Here is a 17,406-nt window from a genome sequence, read left to right on the forward strand (position 1 = left end):
AAAGATGTTTCATATAGACATTGTTTAAAATAGATTTTGTTTGAGCGGTTAAATTTAGAGTTCATCTGTTTTCAAAGGGAGTTTCAGACCGAGTCAACGCATCACAACTGGACTTGCTCTTGATTGGCTCAATTAAGCAATTAATAATTGCTAAAATCCCTCCAATTGGACAGGTTTGCAGCACCTGAACTGACTCAACTTTCAACCCCTCGTCCTGCCACACACACACACACACACACACACACACACACACACACACACACACCACCTGGAAGCCGCCACTCAGCAGATTTACCTCATTTAACCTGGTGGAGCTGGCATTATCAGCCAATCAGGGTCCAGTATTGTGACTGTTAGTCTTCTAATTCATTCAATAAACTCTTTTAACTAAACTACACTTATTTGCATTACATCACACGGAACATTATTCATATCCTGAACCATAGTATATTTGAAAACATCAGGAAAGCTGAATAATATGGGACCTAGACCATACGCTGTGTACTGTAATAAATCAGTGTGATGAGATAAATTCATGTCATTTCTCTTTGTCGTAGAGTTGCCCTCCTCCTCACAGTCCAACACTGAGTCTGCAGGCTCCCCTGACTTTCCTCCTCGTCCGCCCACCATCATCGTCACGGCTCCGTCGCGGGATGACATCTACGCTTCCGCGTCCACCATAACTATAGCAGACGCCATGAAGGAGCGGAGGCCTAACTCAACCCCCATCATAGTGGGGCACAAACCAATAAAGAGCCAGTAAACTTAAACAGAACACGTCCTGCTACAGAAGGTACGCTCAGGACTCTGGTTTCATCTAGTAATACTTTTTAACCTTTTGACTCCTTCTAAAGGTTGATTTGGACCACAAATATTGTAGGAATATGTAATACTAACACTGCTGCTGCTGCTACTACTACTAATATTTAAGGCCATATGGTATTCATAGTATTTATAATATTTCCGTTTTTTTGTCTTCTAACAGTGTTTCAACGATGAACCAGAACGAAGTCCACCTCTGTATGCCTGCACGGTGTGGGTCTTCGTCTCTGCTCAAACTCCGGGAAAGCGCACGGTTGTCCTTTTGGTGGCCTAAAACAAAACACGATGGCTGCGCCCACCGGAGCTAGCTGCTGCCTGTCTAGTTAATGCCATAACGTTAATAATTCCAGTCTTCTTTAGTTGAAATCGGTCTCAAAAGACAGAATGGACGCCATTGGCGAGGACGAACCGGACCCTATAAAGCTGAAGTCCATTAAGAACAACAGAACATTCACAGTGCCGCAGAATCACAGGGTAAGCATTAGCTCTGCCGTTCTGCTGTATTGGGAGAACGTCACGCCAAACTCCGTTCAGGACTCTGGTAGTTTAATGTCGACTTGCTTATCGGCAAAGCTACATAAATAATAGAACATGACTTAAGACCTTTTACAAGTTTTGATTGTCTACGGAGAAGTTCGGCATACATTTAATCCACCAAGCAATAATTATTTAAATACAATTTAAACATTTTAATTGGTTAGCCTGGTATTACCACGGTTTTCTTTCATCAGAATAGCACGGCGGTGGACGGTAGCGAGCAGCGTGAACCAGTTGTAAAAGTTGAAATTCTATCCCAAAATGAGCTGCTTAGTGGATCAGATGTGTGCCGAACTTACCAGTAGATCCTAATGATTCATAAAAGGTCTGAAGTAATATTCTACGAGGGGTCTGCTTTTGCTAATAAGCAATGTACCTTAAAAATGCCAAAGTTTTTAATGGAGTTTGGCGTACAGTTCTCTCCATCCAAGAAACTTTGCTCCAGTCATTGTTTTCGAGCAGCAGCCAATCTCATTACCCTGTTTGACCATTGGCTCCCTCTACCAGTTAGATAAGCCCGCATGCTAAACCAAGCACCCAACTATGTCACAAAGTGTTTCTTTGGTGCATCTTTGCTGTGGCCCGCTCAACTTAAGGTGTTGCTTAGCAGCCTGGGACGTCATCAGCAGAGGCTTTCTAGTAGAGTCAACTTTAATCAGAGCCCTTTGACACCAGCAATGGATTCCTGTCCCAATTTAATTTAGTGAGGTCTTTCTTTTTAGGGTTAGGGTTAGGCCAAATTTGCCAAATTTGTAGCAGGGCTAGTCCTTGCAATTCAAGTGTTCTTATTCATTGTTGGATACATCAGAGATTATGACACATGCAGCTATCCAGACCAGCAGTACACCTCCCTGTGTCTTTCCAGTAACCATATTGATTAGTTGAGGTTTATCCTTTTAGGGAATGTCGTAACCAAAATGCACTTTCTAGGTAAAGACTTCTTAACTAGTGATGTATGGAACTGCTAGGAACTGATCTGAACTGATCTCATCTCTTTTCTTCTCCCCTCTTTTTTTTTTCAGCTCGGGAACTGCAGAAGTGTCAAAGAGTTTGAGAAGCTGAACCGAATAGGGGAGGGAACCTATGGCATTGTGTGTAAGTCATGAATGTAGGAGACTGTTGATTTCCTGGTTGGACCAAAGATGTCAGACCAGCAGATCCAGTGGACACAACCTGGTTTTGCAGAATGTGACCACAGCTGCTCAGTAGATAAGCCGCTTGTTTCCTCTTCTTACCGCAGACAGGGCCCGCGACACCAAGTCTGACGAGATCGTAGCGCTGAAGAAGGTGCGGATGGACAAAGAGAAAGATGGTGAGACAACTGCTGCCCTTAAACAAGCGCACCTTCTCTCTCTGTCTACAGAGTATCTGAGAGTCCTTACAAAGTCTGAAAAAGTATTCAAACTTTTCTCTCTCTCTCTCTCTCTCTCACTCCCTCTCTCTGACAGGGATTCCCATCAGCAGCCTCAGGGAGATCACCCTGCTGCTGAGGCTGAGGCATCCCAACATAGTGGAGCTGAAGGAGGTGGTCGTAGGCAACCAGCTGGAGAGGTAGTCCACACACACACACACACACACACACACACCTGAAAATGTAACCATGAATTTGAGAGCATAACATTTCACTAGAGCCCAAAAAGACTGTCTACCAAAAAATAGGGAGACGCATTTTATTCATTTCATTATTTGCTCATTAAGCCAGGTTAAGTCCACACAAAATACCCTGTAATGACAAAGTGAAAACATCCTTTATCTACTATTCATGAACTATATTTTAAGGCAGACAAATACTTTTATTACAATGGTGTGTTACCACCGTTTTACTAAAGCAATAAGCCATGAGAAGCTGTAATTTGCAATGATTTTTTAACAGCTAAGACAATTTTAGGTCATTGTAACCCAGGATAATGATTTTAACAATAATAATAATGCAAAATATTCATGCATACCTGTGTGTAATCTGATCAAAATCTGTCCTTAAAACAATTCAGGTTAAGGTCTTCCTATAGACAACTAGTGTAGTATTGATTAATTCTACAATACATATGTAATCAAGCACAACTCATAGTCATCAGAGAGAAAATACTGCATGTAGCCTCTTTAACTGGCTCTCTCTGTGTGTGTGTGTGTGTGTGTGTGTGTGTGTGTGTGTGTCCTGTCCAGTCTGTTCCTGGTGATGAGTTACTGTGAACAGGACCTGGCCAGTCTGCTGGAGAATATGCAGACGCCGTTCTCCGAGGCTCAGGTAGGACAGAGTTTTGTCATTCAGGAACTGCTATATGGGGAAAATTTAGCTGCTATTGTTAATTTAGCCTTGAATTGCACTGTATGAAGGGAGATAATAGTGGTGAGTGTGAAACATAGGATGAGAATAGTCACTCTCATACATTCTCTACTTGAATGAATTTGTAGTCAATTAGATTATAGAGAAATCAAAATGTTCCTCATTTTTTTGGGCGACCCCTTGGAACCTGCTCAAGCACCCTTGGGTCTCTCCAGCCCCGACTTTGACACCCATTGTCTCATCTGCAGTGTGGTGATTCTCCACTTCTCTGGGGGTTTTTTTCCAGGTGAAGTGTATAGTCCTTCAGCTGCTGAGAGGCTTGGAGTATCTCCACCACAACTTCATTCTACACAGGTCGGTCCCAGACACTCAGTGGGAACCAAGTCTTCTGGCTTCTAATACACTGTTTCCTCTGTAGTTTGATGCAGCTGTGGTGCTTGGGTGGATCATTCTAGTTTTATCAATTAGGTTATCATTTCCTTGCTATGCTACATGAATACAGAGGAAACACTGTTCTGTTCTCAATGTATTTCGCAGCGTTGTAATTGTTTTCTGATCAGTGGACCACAGGAAGGCTAACAATTGCCAATTGCGGAAGCTCAAATGAACTAAAAATAGTAGCAATGGAGCCATCTACTAGTCTATAATCTGATAGATACTCTGCATCCTGTATAGAGGGCTTTCAGGCAACATAATGCTGGCAGCCATATTGGAGTGCATGTGACTTGGGTGGGTCAACAGAATTCAATAGATGTGGTTAATTTTTTTTTCTGGCCTGTTTTCGCTATTTTCTACCAATTTTCTTATTGGCAATTCCTCATGTGCTCCATGGTCTCTGTCACTGTGCGACCCCCGTCGGCCTGGGAGCGTGTACACTACCATGTGCATCCAGTGATCGCTGGAAAATGCATCGCAAAACACCAAAGCAATGACCGCTTATCACCAAATGTGTCTCCAAAACCATAAAAATGTAAGAATGTTGCGGATTATCACTTTAAAACTGAAGGGGCACGTACCAGTGGCCAGAGAACTATTCCTAATAGATAAAATACTAGGACTGAAAGTGTCAGAAACATCTTTAAGGGACTTTGTGGGAACAGCATCAAGTGGACAAGTAGATGACCTCATGTGGGAGACAGTTTCCTTTTAAGCAAAATGGGGAAATCGGTTTAAAATGTCTCAAAACTGGAGAATATTCTGAAAAATCAGACAGGTCTTGGTCAGGAGAAGAGATCTGCAGTTGTTTATGTTCCAAATGCATTCAGCTTTTCGGCCCTCTCTTATTTTTGGGCCCGCACTGCGTCATTAAGCCACGGAGATGGATTAATTAAGTGGACTGATCTGGTTTTCGGGGGTGCGGTAGCATCCAAGGTTGTGGGGCAAAGGTCGTTAAAGCGGCTAACGAGATCATCGGCGAGCGCAGAAAGAGCCATAGGCCTGTTTTCACTCAGTTGGGTAAAGGCTGATGGGAATTTAATAGATTAACTGTTAGGGATGCAGGGGCATATGAGGTAAAGTCATCTTTTTTTTTAATTATGATTATTATTTTTAAGACACAGGATCACAGACTGATCATGTAGAACACATCCCATTTATTTGTTATTACTAATCTCAATCCTCAAACACTGCAAATGCATTAACACAGTCCAGGGGCCTGACTAGTTGCTGAAGGCACTGCGGCTTATCGTAGCCCGGCCATTATCCTCTCCAATCTCGTTAACAGGGACCTGAAGGTGTCTAATCTGCTGATGACAGACAAAGGCTGTGTTAAGATAGGTGAGTCATCATTATTACCATAACCACCTCTGCCGCTTGCACCATAATCACATTATACCTGCACTGCCCACACTCGACCATCACTGACCTCTCTCCTCGACTGTGACCAGATTGGCTTTGATTTTACAGTCCATCCAGTCAAATTCCCAACACTTCTGGAACGGATCCCTAACTTTTTTTTTTTACTTGTATCTGCTTTTCATATGTAAATGAAGGTGATAGTAAAATAACAAACTGCTGATAAAGCACAAGTTCGTTTCCTTGGCTTGTGCTCCCGAGGCAAAAGTGCTTCTGAAATCGGCTACTAAAGTCAAACGTCTTGTGGCCGTTCCAGCATCCCAGCTTAAAACTGCAGTTGACCGTTTTTTGGCTCGGGAGCTAACCCCGCCTGAACAGCTTAGGCTGGCAAAATCAGCATCTTATTTTAAATCACCTCTTAAAACCTGTTTTTATAGCCTGGCTTTTGTAATGTAATGTTATGTAATTTTTTATTTTGCGGTGCCTTCTTGTTTTAATTAAATTTTACGAGTGATGTTTGCTTTATGCGATTGTTAAAGCGCTTTTTTAAAAAGTGCTATAAAAATAAATGTTTGTGTTTTTATTATTAGTTGTAGTAGTATTTTCATGGGTCTGAATTTTGGTTTCCCCTGTTCCTTCTGCACAGCTGATTTTGGTTTGGCCCGGATGTACGGCATCCCCCTGCATCCCATGACGCCCAGAGTGGTTACACTGTGGTGAGTGGTGTGTGTGTGTGTGTGTGTCGGCCTTTGAACCATGTTTATGGTGTGCCTCTTTAGCCTAATTGTGTGTGGCGTGCGCCTGCAGCTAACCCTTGTGCTTGCTTACTTTGTCCTTGTGCTGCCACAATGGAAACTTATCCCTCTAATCCCTCTAACTAATCCTCCTTCATCAGCTCCATTACCTCTGAACGACTGGGTCTCTCTCTCTCTCTCTCTAGGTATAGAGCACCAGAGCTCCTCCTAGGGACCAAGACCCAGACTACAGCATTAGATATGTGGTAAGGCTTCAAGCTCCGACATGATGGAAAAAACACACATAACATACCGACCAGTATTTTGTGTCGATATTCAAATATATTTAAATTTGACCATTTTCAGGCCAAACAATTCCTTCCAACAATACAAGTATTCCTTCTTTCCTCCAGATGTCTATTCTTGTCAGGGTGGAAAAGCCTCTGAAGCAGCATTTAGACCATCATGGGACACTAAAACTCTCCACTGAAAGCCAGACTAATAAAATAGTTTAAGTTAATATTAAGTTGATTGGAACTGACGGCAGGAGTCGCTGAGGTAATGTCCAGATCACGGTGATGCTTCTCTCTGCAGGGCGGTGGGCTGTATCGTGGCTGAACTGCTGGCCCACAAACCTCTGCTGCCTGGAAGCTCTGAGATCCAGCAGGTCGACCTGATAGTTCAGCTGCTGGGAACGCCCAACGAGAATATCTGGCCGGTAAGAGTTCAGCTCGGAATACCTCTCAGGCGGGGCCGTCGGCTCACTAAACACGAAGTCCCTGCATCTATCATCTGTATCTTGCCATGAAAACTTCCAAACCTGGTTATATGTATTACATTTCTGGGGACAAAGTGGAGCAACGACTGATAATTGACTGACGAGATATTATTTGGTCAGGGTGATATTAGGCCCCATGCTAACACTTTAGCATATACTATGTTGAGTGATAGCAGGCCCCATGCTAACACTTTAGCATACACTAGCAGCTCTAAAGCTAAATGGTCAGTAATAAATGTTATGCAGCCAGGTCTGTCATTTTTGTGTAGAAGATTGGTGAAATTTACACAAAATATAATAGAAAAATAACATAATGTTTTGTACTAGCAGGGACAAAACTGTTTCCATAGGAAGTGAATGTGGTGGGTGAAGGGAGCCTGAGTACAGCTAAAAACTGCTGCACAGCAGATGAATACATGGTTTCTCACCTGAAATAGTTCAAAAAATAAACCTGGCTACATCAGATATGTTGAGTTAATTAGATTTCATGTTTTAAATGTAAATGTCAATTTATGAATCTACAGGGCATACAATAAAAACACAAACTTTTTATTACTAAAAGGTCAGTTGTCTTACTTTCGATAATGCTAGTGGCCTACTATCACTCAACATAGTGAATGCTAAAGTGTTACAGGGTGCTTAATCCTGCTATACTTTGTCTTGTGTTTCTTTTAGTTTTAGTACTTTTATTACCTTTTTCGCTGCTTTACCACTGGATTTGGGTACTTTGCAGCTGGCTTGAGGCCGGCTGCCAGTCTGGGGCCAAAAATGACCCAAGGATGACCCCATTTATTAAAGCTTCATCAAATCTAAATCACCTAAATGTGTGTGTGTGTGTGTGTGTGTGTCACAGGGTTTCTCTCGACTCCCCCTCGTTGGCCAGTACAGTCTGAGGAAGCAGCCGTACAACAACCTGAAGAACAAATTCACCTGGCTGTCTGACGCTGGACACAGACTACTAAACCTGCTGTTCATGTACAACCCTCAGCGCAGGTACAGGACACACACACACACACACACACACACACACACACAGTAAAGAATGCTTTAGCAGACACGCACCTTGTCTAAAGAGGAACCCAGCAACTGATTCTTGTCTTTTTTTTTCATCCAGGGCTACTGCCAAAGATTGCTTGGAGAGTTCCTACTTCAAAGAAAAACCTCTACGTAAGTAAAGGAAACCAGATTCTGGGTAATATGTGAAAGGTGTAAGCCCTGACCTCCAGTGTGTGTCGTTAATCTTCTTCCTCTCCGCTCTCTCCAGCCTGCGAACCGGAGCTCATGCCAACCTTCCCTCACCACCGCAACAAAAGGGCTGCTCCTCCGGCAGAAAGCCACGCGAAACGAAGCAAAGTGTGATGATGATGATGATGATGATGATGATGATGATGATGATGATGATGAGACATTGGATTGGAAGACAGCAGTGTGGCAGTGGCATTCTCAGTAATGTGCGTTGGACCCACAGATTTTGCTCATAATGATAATGGTTTTTGTGTAATTTTGAACCAGTTCAGTTTTTATACAGATGGAGCCAAACAAAGATATGGACTGTGGCACAGATCAACACTTTGTTGGACTGGCTAGACGGGTCTCTTTAGTGTTAAAGAGTAACTAAAACCCAAATCTGTGTGAAGCCTGACATCTAATGGTAAAAAGCCTGGTACTGAAATTGCCATCTTCTATTGGCTGATCTTTTGTGCCAGGTGATGTCACCACCTGTTGTACTCTATAGAGCACAACAGCAGCATGCTTTTTACCACAAGATCTCAGGCTTTACACAGATTTGGGTTTGGGGTTTAGTTACTCTTTAATTAAGTATGTAGCGCAATACAAAAACAGCTTGAGCATTTTCAAATGGCTGTACCTGTACATTCTGCTATGTGGATGCAACAGTTGTGTCGCTCATAGGCTCAATAGCAATTTCCTCTGTTATGTGTCTGGAGGATTCATTAATGTCCTTATTGCTGCCAAGCTCTGTTCACTAAATAAGGTCAAGGTAATGATGACAAAGTTTCCTTGACGGCAGTACGGAGGAACCATGTAGTTCGAGGCGAGCATGGGTTCGGCAAATGGACGAGAATCCATTCTGCCGTTTCAATCCGAACATCGAAGCAGGAGAGCAGAAAGAAGACTCGTGTACATCCTCAAAAACTTGACTAGAGTTGCCCTGGATCTGCTTGAAGATTTTGTATTTTTTTTTTTTATCGAGTCGTTCGGACGGTATCGGGGTGTAAGTAGGACCGAAGTAGAAGAAACGCTGCCATTTCCATGCAAGGAACGTCAAAGGGGTTGTGGCAAAAATAAAACGGCACGGTGGCCTTGTTGTTAAAGAGAGGTCGCCCTGGAACTGAAAGGTCTCAGATTTGATCCGCGCCCCCCAACAACCGTCAATGTCCATCAACACCCGACGCGTCCTGTCTAAAGTGTCCTTGAGGTAAGACGCCGAACCCCCTACCTGCTCGCTCACTGGGAGGCGCTCGGGATAAGAGCGTCAGCTTAAATGCCTAACATGTAAATAAACCGTGGCCTAGTTTCTAGAAATCGTCGAGAAGTGTGTGGTGGTCGGCAGGGGGTCTTGTGTCTGACACTCGAGCGCCATCAAATAAGTTGTAATGTAGCATGTGGAGTATTTGTATCAAAATGGCGGTCAGATGATGAATGTTGTGGCACAGTTTGACTGACTGTAAGCGGGACAGATTTTGTGCGATCGGGGATCCCGCACCTTTTCACCGATGAAATTCCAAAAATGTCTCCACAACTTCTCCATGAGCCCTTTTCAGATTTCCATGACCAAATTTGAAGGAGACTGAATTCAAAAGTAACCATCAACTATGCTAACATTAAAAATTAGTTTGTTTTTCACTTTAAAACCAAGGATTATTATATTATTTCAACTCTGTCAACACAACAACTTGACAAATAAAATGTCATGACTTTTCCCAAAACTTTTCTCCCTTTTTAATCATGTTTTATAACTTCTCCAGGAATGGAAAATTCCATGACTTTTTTCCAGGTTTTCCAGGAGTGTGGGAACTCTGTGTGATTTACCTGTACTTTGCATATGTGATGACCAAGAGGTGAACTAAAGTTTCATTAATGTTGTTGCACTCCTGGCAACAATCACTTCATGAAATCGGTAATAAAATTCATGTATAGCGCTTAAGTCATCTGATATTTTCAAGTCAGGCTTACTAATATTTGACAATGATGTTACCATTGTGAAATCACACTAGGCTGTTCAAACCTGAATAAAATAATTTCAAACCAATAAGTGACTTTTCCCATTTGAAATGTAGTCTGTTTTTATTAATTCAGGTTAAATTAGTAGTTATGGTTACATGGGCCAGCGGCAGGTTAGGTCCCCTTAGGGACGTTAATAACTGACCTTGGACTAGGCCAATATGTACCTCCAGCTATACAAACACACAGCAACACTAGCAATGAGCTATTTCAAGAAGCACCATTACTCAGCCAGAAAACTCATGAAATAACCTCTGATGTGCAGTTTGTAGTGAAAGGTCAGTAGTTGGTATGATTACATGATGAATAGAAGAACCAGTACCCGAGTTTAATTTGAAAGATTCAAAACATCATGAATGAAATGACATTCTGGCTAACTGGGTAATCCTGCTTCTTAAGGTAGCCGCCAGGGCTAGCTTTCCCAAAAGTGTCGTCATTTCTGCCCATTAGCTTACAACAGAGCAAATACAATTCAAGCGGTGTGGGAAAGCCAGCCCTGAAAAACCAGTAATTAAACAATATGGTAGTGGAACTTAGTGTGAACGTTGCTTCCCGTTAGAAAAGACGACTTTGCACTGTGCGCTGCCTTCACATACATGGAGCTCCGTCATGAAACATCAACAGAGGAAATACTGACTGTGTAAACGTCTCTCTTCTACCATGAGGTCTATCATACAGTCCGACAGATGACATATTGAGCTGAGAGAAGAGGCGTGTTAAAATAAATAAGTAATAAATAGTGTTCCGTAACACTGTGTTGTCAATGCCTGGGCAAAAAACACAAAGATGTTGGAAAAAAATGTCACATATTCAAACCTCCAGAGGCGTGCTTGATTCCTTTGCTTTGGATGACAATTGAACAGTTTCAAAAGCAGAAACTAGCCAGATAAATGGATATCAGGGTGGAAGTCGGTTTACTTCAGTTCGCTAAATTCAAAATGTAGAGCAGAACTGCTTTCTATTGGTTAACAATAGAGCGCTCATTTGACTCTAGATGGAAAGATGACATATTAACCTTTAAAGTAATAACCTGCAACATTTACATATAAATATATATCCGTTTTGCTACTCTCTATCGCCAATTGATAAAGGATCCCATGGACTACCACTTACAAAAAAAAAAAAATTTTTTTGGATTACCACTTTAAAATTTAATTTGATTTTTTTGGGGGGGATTTTGAGGAAAACGTTCTTCCTGAAGTGAAATGAATGGACTCTGGAGGGCATCAATCAAGCACTTCTCTTGTACAGTTTGATACATATTTGAAATTAATCTGACTACTGCTTTGCCCGGGTCAGATTGCTGCTAGCAGGTACGGGCCTGTTGGAGACAGAAGGACACTGGGGCAGCGATCGATCGATGAATCTGTCCGTCGATCACCTCCGGATTCATCCATCGCAACGACAAAACAAACAGGGCGGTCGACAAACAGCAACATACACATTAAGACACACGAGTTTTAATAAAAACACTTCTGCACGTATGCATTCACACGCCCGCATGCCTGGCAGGACAACTAAAAATGTAACTCCTTTTTTTTTTGTTTCTTCTTCAAAAAGCTTTTTGGACGTCGCTCTCCGTCGCGGCGATCCAAAAACAAAGTGCAGGATGGCAACAAAATGTACAGTCCTTCAGTCGGAGAGAGTGTAGGCTCAAAAACTCTAACCCTGCATTCACGTTAAAATGCACCTTCGTTCTTGCCAATGCGGGTTAGATGGGGGTTGGGGGATAAAGTTCATGTTTTGGAGTGAATATGCTGTAGCGGCTACTGTTTGAAATGGGGAAAGACAGTGGGCTCTATTGTCCAACTCAATTCACACCAACATTTTTTTTTTTAAGCACTTGGCCCAGCTCTTCCGAGGATTCAAAACACAGTGGATTGGACGATTAGAAGTAAAACAACACACAATTTCTCACCCTCATCGTTTCAGCCGTTTACTTTGAAATCCGTGAGAGGCGGGTGAGCCAAGCGGAGCGGGGTCTGAAGGGCGGGTAGAAAGCGCACAGGATGGTCGGGTGATGGGGGATGGGTGGGTGGTGGTGGTAGTAGTCGTAGTTTGACCTGTCAGGTGCACGGAGGGAGGGAGGGAGGAGGGGAGGGGAGGGGTTATCTATCTCTCTTCTCAGCCCTCCATCCCAAAGTCCTCTGTGAACTTCTTGACCTTCAGCAGGTCTTCGGTGTTGACCGTGGGACGGGTGGTGGACAGGGAGCGCAGCATGTCCGACTGGAGAGGGGGAGAAACGGAACGATGGTTTTGTTACGAGATTTTTTTTTTTACAGAATTTCTTATTATATGCAGTTTCTCCTACATTCAAATTCAGAAATTAGCACCCGCCAAGCGCCAAATAAGGTAAAATCAGTAAGAGTCACCCAACACACTGGCTGGCAACTTTTTCAGACGATAACATAACACTTCAAAATGCTCTTTTATAATATGAATTACTGCGATTCATGATGAATAATAAGCTTGATCCATTGTATCTGAGTATGTTAAGTTATCACAATATCTGATTCTATACATGAAATCTATACTGCTCTTTTTAAGATTTGGGCTGACTCACTAGCAGGTCTTTGCTCAGCATTACCCACAATGTGATATTCAGGCTTCAGGTTGGAATAATAGGTTTTGGGACAATATTATATAACATATATATATTAAAAAGTGTTCTAATTTTGCCTTTTTTCCCCCAACAAAGCTGATATCAGGTTCTTTCAGGTGTTCTTAGGGTGTGGGATGGCATTGTTGTTTCCAAAAACTAAATTATCATCCTCCCAATACTACATGTGAATATAAATATGGTGCCATTTCAGCGGAATCTCCCATGTCCAGTTTTACTATGGAAGTCAATGGGGAAACCGGACAGCAGCAACCACAACTGGCTCTGTAATTGATATTGGGAATAGGTGTGAGAGCTACAATTACTGTGTTGTACGAGAGTGCGTGTGTGTCTCACCATGCAGACTATGGGCTCCAGCAGCTTGTCACTAGGCACATCCATCCAGGTCATCTCTATGGCGGCGGGGTCGCCAGGGGAACAAGGGGTCAGGAGGTCGTCCACCATCACCTGGTTGTTGCTACGGGACGGACCGCGAACCTACAGCAATATGAAAAACAAGTTTGTGCTGTATTCAAAATGGAGGCCGACGTCACTTCCATCCCGTACGGGTGGTGTGGGACAACAATTGAAAGCATACCGCAATGTTTTCCATCCCATTGTAAAACTAATCATCCATACTAGTGGTTCGACTGACATGGTTTCTGCTGTGGAATCTGATCAAAATGTCTCATGCAAAACAAACGCACCTTTTTGAAGTGCGTGGCCGACTGGACCTTCCTGACGGGCTGCATGAGGGCGTCCCGCACGATGATGCTGATGTCGGCGCCAGAGTAGCCGTCGGTCTTGCGGGCGAGCTGCCGCAGGTCGGCCTCGCTCAGGCTGTGCGGCGTGTTGCCCAGGTGGAGCCGGAACATCTGGGACCGGGCCGGCTCCTCCGGCAGGGGGATGTAGATGCGCTTCTCGAACCTGGGACATGGCAGAGGACCAGTTTCATTCAAGTCTAGGCCCAAGAAATAAATACAGGGTATCTGCAGAATTTACCACCCTGCGATACACATTGCAGTGTGTTCAGGTGACCTCTGACCTTCTGCGGATGGCGGCATCTAGGACCCAGGGGATGTTGGTGGCTCCCAGCACCAGGATGCCGTCGTTGTTGTTTCCCACACCTGCGAAACCACAGAACTGGAGCTATTTTATCGATATAATATCTTACTGCACGTCGTCTCTGAGCGTATACTTCGTGTGTTATCTCTGTGATATTTTCTCCGTCGACTCACCCTGCATCTGCACCAGGAACTCAGTCTTGATGCGGCGGGCGGCCTCGCTCTCGTTCTCGTTCCTGGAGCCGCACAGCGAGTCCACCTCGTCGATGAAGATGATGGAGGGCTTGTGCTGGCGGGCCAGGTCGAACAGGTTCTTCACCAGCCTGCGCGGGACGGGGAGGGAGAACGACAAAGAGAGAGACGGAAGGAGCAAAATGAAAAAAGGAGACACACTCTAGATTAGTTTTGGTGAAGCAGGCGGGGGCAGATTGCCTCGGAGAAAGAATGACGGCGCAGCCGGTCTGGATCGTAAGCGGGTTTACTGGGAGTGCATGTTCACCTATTGTAGTTTAATTTCAAGACTTTTCCCATGACTTTCCATGACTAAATTGGAGAGCTTCCATGACCTAAATTTTATTCCTTCCTGGTTTGTTGATGTTGTTTTTCTAAAGGAGTGAACAGTCTGGTTTCTACTCCACTTGGGCTGAAAACCATCGAATGCAGTGAATATGTGACAATATGTTACAAGTTGTAAACCACATTCTGGTATATTCCTATGAAGTGACCCGTTTGTAAAATTCCCTGATATTCCCTAACTTCCCTAGAGAATTGATCGAATTCCCTGCGTTTCCCTCTCTGGAATACACCTCTCTAAACTTCATGCTATTCCAGGAATTCCAGGACCCATGGGAACACTGCAGACAGCTTATTACAGGAAAGAAACTTACTTCTCGCTCTCTCCCAGCCATTTGGACATGAGGTCAGAGGAGGAGACGGAGAAGAAGGTGGAGTTGTTGGCCTCGGTGGCCACGGCCTTGGCCAGGTAAGACTTCCCCGTCCCCGGAGGGCCGAACAGCAGGATGCCTCTCCACGGAGTCCGCTTGCCTGGGAACACACAGGGGAAAAAACTTGTCTTCTTAATTTTCGGTTAACTTTATCAAATTTTGCTGTTTCCATTCGGCTTTCCAATTTAGATGCATCATATTTCGTGGATGCAACCCCAGCTAGAGAGGGATAGCAGTCAGAGCTACAGTACCTGTAAAGAGGTGAGGGAATTTGATGGGCAGGATGACGGCTTCCTTCAGGGCCTCCTTGGCTCCCTCCAGTCCAGCCACATCGTTCCACCTGACGTTGGGCTTCTCCATTACAATGGCACCTGGACGCAGAAACAGACAGTTTTAATGAAGTTGGTCAACAACACTCTCTACAGGCTGACGAAAACAAACCAGAGAGGTGACTACAGAGTTTCATAATTAACATATATTCATACTTCTCATTACAATCAATCCAGGTTAAGGGCTTCCAATAGATAACCAGTGTAGTATGGATCAATTCTACAATAAATATGTAATCAATCAAACTGCATCATATCCATCATATCAGAGGTGGAGCACATTGACTGGACAATATCCCATTTTTATAAAAGGCCGATATCAGTCGGATATGTATTTCGGTCTAACCCTTGTACTAATGTCAGGCCATTTGATATTACACAAATGTCAGCATAAATTCTCAATTTGATCCCTCCTTAACCACACACATACATAAATACATGCACTAATTGCACACGCTCACCCATAAGTTGCTCCTGCAGTTTCTTCTTCTCTGGGTTTTCACCCTCGCTGTCGCTGTCACTCCTAGAGAGGAAACAAGCACATAAAGAAATATGAATTGGGATGAAAGAAAACAAGCTGTAGGTGTGATTAGTGTACTCTGACAGAGCAGAAGAGCAACAGCATACTTGTCATTGCTCTGTGCCTCCTTGACAGGTTTCTTGCCCTGTTTGTCTTTGTTCTTCAGGTAGTCCTTGAGTTTCTCCGCTCTGTCCAGATACTGCATGCACTTTCCTCGTATGCTCTCCTTCGCCTTGTCACTGTGGGCCTCATCTGGAGTAAAGATGAGACACTACATGCTTATAAGGAAGAGGGATGCAAACATGACTACAGAGGGATGCTGTGACATCAAGCGACAGCAGATCCTACGTTACTGGAGCAGTCAGTTTGTGTTCAAACGATAAATATATGAATGTATGTTATATACACATGTTATGGCATTGTGTATTGAGTGTAAGGCTGCAGTACTCACATTTGATAGCATGTAGGAAGTACTCCACAGCATGCTGGTACAGGCGCAAGGCCTCCTCATAGTTCTTTGCCTTGTCCTCCTCTGTGGCTTTGGTCACAAGATCAATCGCTTTCTGCAAGAGGGACGGAGAGGCAGAGAGATGTAGGCAATGCATCCTGTCACGGACCAGTGGTCCCCTCGTTAGTCCCAGCATCATGTCAACAGCCTGATCCAAAGGGATCACTAACGTGTCAGATAATAGAAGCCAATTAGTTTCTTGAGGTCTATGACAAATGTTCCTCTGCTATTTGATGAGCCAGTCACCAGACTACAACCCTCCAGCAGGGTTTTTGTTTTGCAGTCTAGCCCAGCTAGCTAGCAGCTTATTAGCAAGCTAGCTACTGTTATAAACATGCCCCTGTGCATGTTTAAAATTGAAGTCAACAACCGTCACCAGAATTCTTGCTATCATTGTTTTGATATTTAGCTAGCTGCTCCAACACGTACTGCCAATGCAATTAAAATGACGCATTGTAAATTGACACAGCTAACCAACTGGCGTGCTAACAAAGATAGCTCTAGCGTTAGCTGTTTTCATTGCCAGTTAGCGTTCAAACTGCTGTATAACGGGTTGTGTCCAGCTGTAGCTAACGTTAGCTACTCAGCTAGCTAACAGTAGCCTACCTGTAATGTTGACGTTGTCATTTCATCTCACTCTTCTGCTATCCGCCCAGATTTCTAGCCTTTGATCCTCCCCAATGACGGATGTTTGAAGAAATGCGCCTGTTAACTGTATTGTATTCTTCGGGGACAGGTTGCTCTTGACATGACAATAGTGGCTAATACGATAGCTAGCAAAGATGACAGCTCGGCCGAGCAGCAACAGCAACACTGCGTCTACTAGCAGGTGTCAAGCTGCCGCGAATAAAAAAGAAAACTTCCGGTCATAATTCCAAAGTAAAACCCAAATAGATGTGTAACGTTTTAAGAAATACAAGTACCCAAATGAAAATAAAAAACATATTTTGGGAGGAATCTGTAGCAAATTAAAATGCAATTGATGTTTTTTCGAACACCTTATGTAAACCCCAACACTTTTGTTCTCTTTTTAAAGTTGCAATTTTATGCTGTATTTTCCGGTCGTATTTATGGCAAACCCTGGCAGCTTGACGCAGTTTATTGGCAGATGGTACAAGCGATGTATGGGTGTTGCCACCTAGCGGTCATGTTGGTGCTATGGAAGAATTAAAATTATTTTTAACTGAACCACATTCAAAACGCCACTTCAAAACATTGGCATGTAAAGCATTTAAAGGTTGAGAACAACA

The 17,406-nt window shown here is 43.5% G+C and overlaps 2 protein-coding genes across 2 annotated transcripts; one reads left to right on the forward strand and one right to left on the reverse strand.

The window, feature by feature from the left end:
- The first annotated feature begins 657 nt into the window (after positions 1–657).
- On the forward strand, positions 658–10,167 carry cdk10 (cyclin dependent kinase 10). Its single transcript, XM_071911241.2, has 14 exons — positions 658–793; positions 986–1,296; positions 2,382–2,454; positions 2,600–2,671; positions 2,808–2,910; positions 3,523–3,604; positions 3,930–3,997; positions 5,367–5,419; positions 6,084–6,153; positions 6,378–6,437; positions 6,766–6,889; positions 7,803–7,942; positions 8,064–8,116; positions 8,214–10,167. The coding sequence occupies exons 2-14, from the start codon at positions 1,207–1,209 to the stop codon at positions 8,306–8,308; spliced, it is 1,083 nt and encodes a 360-aa protein (XP_071767342.1). The 5' UTR covers positions 658–793; positions 986–1,206; the 3' UTR covers positions 8,309–10,167.
- Positions 10,168–12,316: 2,149 nt separating this feature from the next.
- vps4a (vacuolar protein sorting 4 homolog A) lies at positions 12,317–16,901 on the reverse strand. Its single transcript, XM_071911250.1, has 11 exons — positions 16,763–16,901; positions 16,100–16,211; positions 15,756–15,900; positions 15,590–15,651; positions 15,051–15,170; positions 14,743–14,899; positions 14,030–14,178; positions 13,837–13,918; positions 13,499–13,718; positions 13,149–13,289; positions 12,317–12,418 (listed from the first exon to the last, which is right to left on the reverse strand). Exons 1-11 carry the CDS (start codon positions 16,781–16,783, stop codon positions 12,317–12,319), a joined length of 1,311 nt encoding a protein of 436 aa, XP_071767351.1. The 5' UTR covers positions 16,784–16,901.
- Positions 16,902–17,406: the final 505 nt, after the last annotated feature.

Source organism: Centroberyx gerrardi, chromosome 4 (assembly GCF_048128805.1).
Source record: "Centroberyx gerrardi isolate f3 chromosome 4, fCenGer3.hap1.cur.20231027, whole genome shotgun sequence".
NCBI classification, from domain to species: Eukaryota; Metazoa; Chordata; class Actinopteri; order Beryciformes; family Berycidae; genus Centroberyx; species Centroberyx gerrardi.